The 9,845-nt window shown below is 36.7% G+C and overlaps 1 protein-coding gene and 1 pseudogene across 1 annotated transcript; both read right to left on the bottom strand.

Moving 5' to 3' along the window:
• Positions 1–391: 391 nt before the first annotated feature.
• On the bottom strand, positions 392–5,642 carry LOC139783605 (uncharacterized). Its single transcript, XM_071722760.1, has 4 exons — positions 5,427–5,642; positions 4,083–4,191; positions 3,009–3,089; positions 392–1,578 (listed from the first exon to the last, which is right to left on the bottom strand). The coding sequence occupies exons 2-4, from the start codon at positions 4,188–4,190 to the stop codon at positions 1,321–1,323; spliced, it is 447 nt and encodes a 148-aa protein (XP_071578861.1). The 5' UTR covers position 4,191; positions 5,427–5,642; the 3' UTR covers positions 392–1,320.
• Positions 5,294–9,293, bottom strand: LOC139783598 (NADP-dependent malic enzyme, mitochondrial-like; annotated as a pseudogene).
• Positions 9,294–9,845: the final 552 nt, after the last annotated feature.

Genomic DNA, 9,845 nt, shown 5'->3' with positions numbered 1-9,845 from the left:
AAGCGTATCTTCAGCAATTAATAATATTTCTTTCGAAGCAATACGACTTAGCATTGCAGTGTTAAGAACATCGCACAAATAACGAGTAGGCAGTAAACAAACAGTATCAGGCGGCAAATTATCAATAAAATTACACAATTCGTATAATCTTGCATCGAAAGACTGACCTTTCAATGATATTTTTCTTTTCTCGAGAATCTCAGAATCAGAAGTTGTCAATAAACCAATACGAACTCTCGAGAGTAATTCACGATAAGATTTATCTCCTTGCTGACGCATATTGATCGTCAATTCATCATATTGAAATTTTCGCCACAACCATTCCTCAGGAGTAGTCCCTACACTGCCAATATATTTATTAAATTCTGCTTTTGATAGTGGAACAAAGATAAAATTTTCACGTACAGGATTTATTCATTTCTTATTACTGCAAATACATGTACATTGTGGGAGGTTTGTAGTTATCAGGTAGATTCTACCTTTAAACGCCAGGAGAAGGGATTCCTTTAGTTACGACACTGTAATTTTTCTGGTTGTCGCCTGACAGAACGCCTGCTTATATATTATGGCTGGTTGTATTTTAAATGTGAGAAACGCTTTCCATCATGCGCCGCCTAGCGGCGTCGTCGCGAAGATGCAGATGGATGCGGTATCCGCAATTACGGATAGATACCGTCAGCATTTGATGCGTACAGAATGCGGACAGAAACATACAGGATTCGTATCCGTAGTTGCAGACAAATTCCTATAGGTCGACATTGCGTACAGATGCAGATGGATGCGGTATCCGCAATTACGGATAGATACCGTCAGCATCTGATGCGTACAGACTGCGGATAGAAACAGACAGGATTCGTATCCGTAGTTGCAGATAAATTCCTGTAGGTCGACATTGCGTACAGATGCAGATGGATGCGGTATCCGCAATTACGGATAGATACCGTCAGCATCTGATGCGTACAGAATGCGGACAAAAACAGACAGGATTCGCATCCGTAGTTGCAGACAAATTCCTATAAGTCGACATTGCGTACAGATGCAGATGGATGCGGTATCCGCAATTACGGATAGATACCGTCAGCATCTGATGCGTACAGAATGCGGACAGAAACAGACAAGTTTTTCTATTGCAAAAGCTTATAGATGCTGTATGCCGATAGATTTCCATTAGATACAGTTATACGTCGTTACATTTTCTGTCTGTATTTGCAGATACAATAGTGCTGCTTACAGAAACGGATAGAGCTAGACAAGCTTGCAGTTACAGCGGATAGGATTCCGTTACATACCATCAGAAATTCTATCTGTTTCTAACTGTTTCTAACGGTAATTTTTACCAGGGAGATTATCTGGATAAGGAAGCATGTCTTCCTGACTACAACTTGCGTCTTGATCTAAATTTAATCCCCCTTGTGGAATATTTTCGAGACCTGCCGCTTCTGGCGTTAAAAAATCTAATAACTCTTCTTCCAGCGGGGACATATCTATTTTCATCGGAGATCCTCCCCCCGTTCCTGATTGATAACTTCTTCGCTTTGTCTCCTTTTTTAATACATACATCTTCCAGTCTTTCCATGTCTACAAAATATAAAATACAAATGTCTACAAATATTAAACTTTTTTTTTGTAATGTATTTATGTTTTATAGAGATTTCTTTCTTATTTACGTGTAATAATCAATTCTTGTTTAATCTACAATAATATAATTATATATATAACATAGCATATATATTTTTCCAAAATTAAAACAATATTCGTTGATTATTATTTCATTCAGATATATTACAATGTAAAAATATATTTTTCACAAAATTATATTATCTAACTTAACTCAAGTGACATGTATTTCAAAAAAAAAGATGTAAAATCTTTAATTTCTTCTTCACAAAATTATATTACCTAACTTAACTCAAGTGACATGTATCTAACCTAAGTGGTAGCTTTATATCTTCTTCACAAAATTATATTACTTAACTTAACTCAAGTGACATGTATTTCAAAAAAAGATGTGAAATCTTTAAATTAAATTGCGCCAATTGTAAAGAGAATATGTATATTGCTTTGAAAGATAATTGTTATGCAACTACTTTAAAGAAATAAAACCCAAGTGGTATCTTCGTATTCCTATTCAAGGGTCTTCCTATTCTAAACCCAAGTGATAATAGCTTCTTAATTCTCTTTAACAAATTTTTAATATTACAAAGAATCATTTTAATTACAAAGAATTAAAGAAGTAACAGTACAAAATAAAAATATTTAATTAAAACAAAATAAATAAATTTTTCTTGTAAAAAAACTTGGCGCTGCTAGACTTTGAAATTTAAACATTAAAATTTAAACATTAGTACTAAGATTTTTGATTGAATAAAAAACAATAAACATAATTTAGGGAAGAATGCGACAGGAGTAAAAAAGCAGCGCCAAGTTTTTTTACAAGAAAAATTTATTTATTTTGTTTTAATTAAATATTTTTATTTTGTACTGTTACTTCTTTAATTCTTTGTAATTAAAATGATTCTTTGTAATATTAAAAATTTGTTAAAGAGAATTAAGAAGCTATTATCACTTGGGTTTAGAATAGGAAGACCCTTGAATAGGAATACGAAGATACCACTTGGGTTTTATTTCTTTAAAGTAGTTGCATAACAATTATCTTTCAAAGCAATATACATATTCTCTTTACAATTGGCGCAATTTAATTTAAAGATTTCACATCTTTTTTTGAAATACATGTCACTTGAGTTAAGTTAAGTAATATAATTTTGTGAAGAAGATATAAAGCTACCACTTAGGTTAGATACATGTCACTTGAGTTAAGTTAGGTAATATAATTTTGTGAAGAAGAAATTAAAGATTTTACATCTTTTTTTTTGAAATACATGTCACTTGAGTTAAGTTAGATAATATAATTTTGTGAAATTTCATTCAGATATATTACAATGTAAAAATATATATATTTAAAAAAATTTCTCTTAATAAACATTTTACTAAGAAAAATTAGTAAATACCTTAAACCATTCGGAACTGGATTTAATGGGACCTTTATTGGCCATGTTAATTGTAATCGCCATGTCCTCTAATAATTGTTTCTAAAATTTTGAAGCTACATTTAGTACAATTACAGTATATTTATGTAATGTAACATCATGAGTAATATATTTTTAAATAAACAGCCGTAAAATAAATGTAATACACACATTTAGCATGCCATTTTATGCGCAGGCGTGTGACTAGGCTTTGTTTTATATTCACTTTAGGGCTGTTTATTAACTGTCAAGGGAAAGAGATAGACTTCGGAGTATTTTTGAAGTATGCTGAAGTGATCTCAAGTGTTACTGTATGCAAATTAAGTATATTTTTATTTAGACACATATGGCACGCAAGAATCCTCAGTATATCATTTTTCGCCTCTGACGATCTAACATCAATCACGAAAGCTCAGTAGTGCGATTCTGTAATTCTCGAGTTACAGAATCGCACTACAGGAGCCTTAACACTAAAGTTATTCTACCGTTAAATGACCGTTTTCAAACTTTTGTGTAGTTTCCTACATACAACGTTATCGCCATTTTTTAACTTTACGACTAATGAAAAAAAGAAATAAAGGACCCTGCACTAATTATATAGGAAATGGGATCTCGGTAAAATCGGCTAATTTTTCAATATGTTGTAGCTTATAAGCTTATAAGCTATAGCTAGTCAAACACGAAAAATTCGGGCTCTTTTTCATGTTTGACTGGCTATAGCTCAAAAATTGTTTATAATTTAGCTTTGAGCTTATTACATTTTTTTGTTCAGTAGGTCATAAGCTACAACATATTAAAAAATTAGCTAATTTTACCAAGATCCCATTTTCTATCTATATATATAATTAATGCAGGGTCCTTTGTTGTGTCATTTTGTAAAAATGTTTTATTTATTATTTAATACAATACCAAATTATTTTTACATTTAATTGTAAAAAATATATCTTTTTTTAAGACCGGTTATTTGACTGGTCGCGGTAAAAATAGGTAGACATAAAGTGTCGGTAGGTTTAGTGTTAATTATATATTATATTAAGAATTGTAGACAATATTTACCATTTTGCTTTTACTTTCTCCTTTCTGTCGTATTCTACCTCTGGCTACCTCCGGATGCAATTTCATCCAGTCAAGTAGAATATTCTTTTGTTCATTTGTTACATTCATCCTAAAAGATTGATACAACTTAATGAATAAATGCTAAACAAAAACTAACATAATTATAAAAATTGTAAATACAATAGTTAATCTCCCAAGTTGGAAAATAAATATAAAGCCAAAGCCGAAAAGCAAGAATTAACTAAATATATAGGTAGTATAGTAAAGGGGAACATCAGGGAGAACGAGGGATATAAAGTTGGTGGAGGAGTAGGCAAGGGGGGTAGCGAAGGTAGGGGAGGAGTTGGAGAAGATTAGGAAGATTATGGGGGCAGAGAGGGGGGAGCGGGAACGAGAAAGTTGGCCGCCGCACGGCAAGAGGACGGAGAGAGGGGAACGGGGGGAGAACGGAGAGATGGGGTACGGAGAGTGAAAGATGGCGAACGAAGAGAGGCGAGAGGAGAACGTAGAGAGTGAAGAACGGTGAAAGGATAGATGAGGGAAAGGGTCGAATGGAGGGCAAAGAGAAGGGAGCGTAGGGGAGAGAGCGGAGAGAAGTAAAAAAGGCAGAGAGTAAAGGTAAGGAAGGAGGAGAGGCAGGGGTTATACACACACACGCTCGCACGGGGGTTAGAGGAGGCGTAGAGAGGAAGAGAGAGGGGTGGTTAAGAGAGGAAAGTGCTGAGGAAAGTTTGCTTGTAGGAGGAGGAGAAAGGTAAAGAGAGACGGAAGAACGGACTGAAAGCAGAAGCAGGGAACAGAGAGCAGAGAGACGAGACAAGAAGGGTGACGGGGTGGCGCAGCTCAGGAGCGGGGGAAGAGAGACAGAGAGAAGCGGGATTGAAGAGGAGGTGGAGAGTTGAGGAGTGGGGCACGGAAGGTAGGAGAAGGGAGCAGACTGGAGGAGAGAAGAAAGGAAGCAGGAAGAGAAAGGAGAGTTATGGACGGAGGAGAGGTCGGAGATGGCACGAGAGAGAGAGAGAGAAGGACGGGGAAGGGTGGGACAGGAAGGAGTACTGGGGCGGGTATCGAGAGGGTGGGAGGGCGCTAGTATGTTAAGGGTCGCTATGGCCAAGCCGGGACACGAAAGAGACTTGTAAAGGGTTGGGTGCGTCCCTATAAAACGCCGGATGTGTGGATAAGGAGAGGCGTATATATTTGTTTGTAAAGGGTTAGGAACGTCCCTCCAAAACGCCTTGCAACCCTGAAGGGAGACAATAAACGTATAGGTAGTATCTATAGGTAGTATAGTAATAGAAATTTTGAGGAAGAACTGTAGAGATATTGAGAATCTTATTAACATACCTTTCTTTCTTCGAATCGAAATATTTCCTCGCAGCAACGAAAACGTGAAACGCACCCGACGCCGACGGAAGATGAAAAGAAAAATGGCACCCCAGACTTCATTTATTTACAAAGAAAAATGGCATCGCAGATCCTCATTTATTATAGGGAGCGGTTAAAATATACAGTGTGTCCACACATTGAAAAATACACTGTGTCCGTTTCGTATGTAATGGAGCGACGATATCACCGTATATATAACTATTAGTATTATAAAAATCTGTATAAAGCATTGATGCGATATGCTTATAATATGTATGATAAAATACATAATAAAGTATATGTCAAATATATATTAAATACAAAATTTATAGATGTTTTATTTAATAGAAAGAAAGAACAAGTTAAATAAGAGATACCTGCTGATAGTGACAACCGCCTGCCGTCGTTTTTTGGCTACGACGACACTCAAAAAACAAACCTCTCCGGCGCCCGAGGAAGACAAACTTATTATCTGACATTCTTTTCTTAGTTATTCTTTGCGACGCTAAGATTCCAGCCACCGCAACCGCCCGCCGTACCTTATATGTCATCGTTGAAACGTACAGTACTTATCTCTGTATTTATCTAAGAAACGGAAAGCATTGTGGTTTCCGAAGTCTTCGAACTGAAACACAAAGCGTATTATAATATTATCATGTTGTACGAATCATAGAATCATAGAATTTCACGAGATTTAAATCAAAGACATAATAAATTATATATATTAAAAGTGTACACACGATAGTTGCGTATGTTAGCTTACTTGAATAAGAACGTTTTGTCGGTACTTTTTCACGCAGGCAGCCATAAATTCGTCGATTAATTCGTCATACTCAGCACCTTGGCTCCTAGGCTTGTTAAGACCGATGTAGTGAGGATTGTTTCTTAGCTGCTCGTTATTAGGGCCTACATCAATAGTGATCGGGAGACATTGATGCGGTTTAATACCAGCCAGAGCTGTATAAAGCGCCAGTTTTCCAACGGGGATACCCATGCCGCATGCCCCGAGGTCATCGAGACCTAAAATTCGCCTCGTCATCCGTTACACAGATAGCTCGCACCGCTTGTTCCGACCTAAAAATTACGATGGAAATTATGGTGGATATTGAAAATAAATTAATACGTTATACTATACATAAAGCCATTGATCTTTTCTCTCTTGCTCCGCTTGTTATAATGTGAAAACGTGCGATGCGTATGATGCGTGGAATTCTATTTTTAGCGAACCAACGCCAAACGCGCACTTTCCGTTTAAAACTCTACAGTGTCTTTTAAAAAACTGTTTTTCCCTTGGAATAGCGATTACATTTTAATCAATCGTGTGAAAGAACGGTAAAAAGACAGGTTGCAAACATAACTCTCTCGTCTCTTTTACAGATACGGCAATAATATTTCGTAGTATCTCTCCTTTGATACTAACCAATTATTCAAGATCTCGTAAATATGGCCCTTATCGTATATAGTAATGAAAAGTCCGCGAGGTCTACGATATATCACGCCAAACTTTTGGCAGGCCAAACCGACGGTAGGTGTATAGACAATCGGCATCATCTGTTCGATGTTTTCGCTTAACAAGCGAAAAAAATAATCTTTCGTTCCTCTCCTAAAAATTATTCCGAAGAAATTAAGAGCAGATTCCCCAAAGGACGAGTAGACGCCGAGTAGGTACTATATTTACCTGAAGTTCCACGAGATACAAGTATCGATTCAAATTACTCCGAGTATTTCATTACTGAGGCTTTGCACAGAGCCAGCTGTTCCTCTTGCGTCTTAAATCGGGGTGGCTGCAGCCCGTGTATGCCGAGGGCTATTCTTTCTTTCAGGGTGAACGCCAAGCCCTGTTATTATCAGGGAATATTCACGCTGTGAGATCGTGCGTCCGCTCTACCGAAGACAAATTCAAGGGGGACAACGGTACCTTGTTCAGTCGGGGATCTCGGAGGTGCCCGATACCCTTTACCATATTTATCGGTACCACATCTCCCGAAACCTCGTGGATGTCCCTTTGCTGAACGTCCTTTACGCCGATATGCGAAGGGTGGTAGCGTCCGCGTCCATGATCCTCCGCAATTTCTGCTGCTGGCCGATCTAAAAATACCCGTGGAATTTGTATCTCGCGACTTCGTCAAATTGCATTAAAGTGCTTAATGCCTTGCAATAAAAAAAAAGAGTACAATAAGAATATTTTATTTCAATGATAAATGACATATGGTGATATTTTTCACGATACACAGAAAAAAAAGAAGTGTTAAATCAAAACCTATATACTCGTATATACACAACAATCTATAATCTTCTTATAAAAATTAAAATTTTTTTTCTTGGTTGAACTATATAAATTACTTCATTCAAGAAAGATTATAGATTGTTGCGTATATACGAGTATATAAAACTTGACTTGACATTTCTTTTTTTCCGCGTAAATTCTTTGCGGTGATTTAAAGGCTTATTAGCATCGTTGTTTAAATCAATCATCGATTTAATCATATGAATTTTCTACTCCAACGAGACTGTGTTTCAAGGCCGACAAATAATCGGCGTGCAGTTTGCGGGTGTAGAAAAGTTTATATTAATTTATACAAAAAAAATATTAGATAAATATCCAGCCCGATCGAAAGCACTTCTCTATTTACTCGTGGTATTCGGTTTCATTTATTATTGTTTTTTTTATTGTCATAAAAACGGCTGATGCTTGCTGCGCGACATCAAGACTGCCGTCGATTAATTAGACACAGTTAACGACTCGATGACTCATTTAGTAAAAAAGTAACTTTGTAAGCGTGAGAATCCAATAAAGAGAAACATTTTCTTTTTTTAGAGACACGATCATATTTTCGTTTGTCGTGTTTTCGAATGTTTGTAAAAGGACAATGAGCAAATGACGAAATGCATGACGGCGCTGTCGTTCCTGTCGGTTTTCATTTGCAGAAAATGCACCGTCAGGACGTGGCCTGGCCTCGTGAAGATATGCTGAATAATATTATTGCCACTCGTAATAAATGTCTTGCGTTATCGTTAAAATTTCGTAATATTACTTTCGCCAGTGACAAACATCGTCAACTCACTTGTGGACATCGTTTTACGTTAGGCGCGTATTTATTCTGCTCCATAGATATAGTGACAGGGAAGGTCTGACTGGCCGTTGTGGTGAAGGTGCATAGATCGTACACGTCGTTACGATCCAGCTTTTCGTCCGGTCGCTCATCCGCGTACTTTATTCCGTCCGCACCGTTCTCGAACACCGTGCAGTTATTGATATGCGCCATGCCGGACGAGCTATTTACGTAAATCCCGTATCCTAAAATAAAACATAAAACCATAGTAAATTAAAAAACATTATTCGACGCGATAGTTGTAAATAAAATATTGGAGCAGACGAGAAGAAGATTGATAGGAATGCATCTTACCTCTGTTATATTGCATGGTACAATTGTTTATTACGACCGGTGCGTCCGACGTGGTGACGTTGATACCCGTGAGAGCAGAATGGAGAACAGAAATCGACTCCATTATCAGTGGCACGCCCTCCACATGAATCGCCGATGTTATATTGTACTCCCTCCCCGTGCTAGCATATCTATTTCAAGGATTGAAATAGTTTTACATTAGGAACAATCGATCAGTAATCTCTTTGAAGAAGAGATTACTACTCACTCGATCACCGTATTTCATAGAATGGACCACTTCCTCGATTTTTTCATCTCCTGAACTTAAAGGACTCAGAGATATTCTGTCGTCATCAGGTGGTGGAGGCGGAGGTGGTTCCTTGGGTGGCTCCGGTTCATTATCATCGGGTGCTGGACTATAACTTCCTATCAATCTGCGACAGATTAAATCACACAAAAATTAATAAATTAAACAACTATATCTTCTACATGTATAAAATATTTAGAGGATATCCTTGATAAGAACGGTGAGGCTGCTGCATCGCTGCAAGGACTGTGTGGTATTTGAGATCTTTATCCGAAGGTAATCTTTTTCTTTAAGTAAGATGTCATCAAAATGTTACATATATTTATGAAAAACATTCAATTAATGTTATATCTGATAATAAAATCTAAAACACTTTTCCAATAAACCAATACTTTCTGAGATAATTAGTGGCAATCATTGGCACACGAAATAAAACCTTTATATATATATATATATAAACTTTGCATAGTGGTGGTGATGTTCTCTTTGCGGGTATGTAGTATCGGCGGAAGCAAATTAAGAACATTTAAATATGGGGTTTACTCTCTTTGTTACTTTCATTTGAGGCTTCATATTTTTAGGGTTTATACCGTCATTTTTAAGGGTTAACCATTAATTGAAGGTTAACCATTACCAGACGGCACAGATTGTTATGCAGAAAGCTTCCAGAAAGGTTTCAAAAAACATTTCACCTTTCACATTTCA

Source organism: Temnothorax nylanderi, unplaced genomic scaffold, assembly GCF_030848795.1.
Source record: "Temnothorax nylanderi isolate EJ_2023f unplaced genomic scaffold, tnyl_v1.0 TNYL_tig0520_pilon, whole genome shotgun sequence".
NCBI classification, from domain to species: domain Eukaryota; kingdom Metazoa; phylum Arthropoda; class Insecta; order Hymenoptera; family Formicidae; genus Temnothorax; species Temnothorax nylanderi.
The sequence above is the reverse complement of the archived record's forward strand: the minus strand, read 5'-3'. Positions and strand labels throughout refer to the sequence as shown.

What these genes read in the sequence shown, in the direction of transcription:
- LOC139783605 (XM_071722760.1), bottom strand. Translation starts at nt 4,190, where the DNA reads ATGAATGTAACAAATGAACAAAAGAATATTCTACTTGACTGGATGAAA. An exon ending in GAGAAAGTAAAAGCAAAATG is followed by an intron (nt 3,090 to 4,082) that starts GTAAATATTGTC and finishes TCAAAATTTTAG; the next exon opens with AAACAATTATTAGAGGACAT. An exon ending in CCAGTTCCGAATGGTTTAAG is followed by an intron (nt 1,579 to 3,008) that starts GTATTTACTAAT and finishes TATATTTTGTAG; the next exon opens with ACATGGAAAGACTGGAAGAT.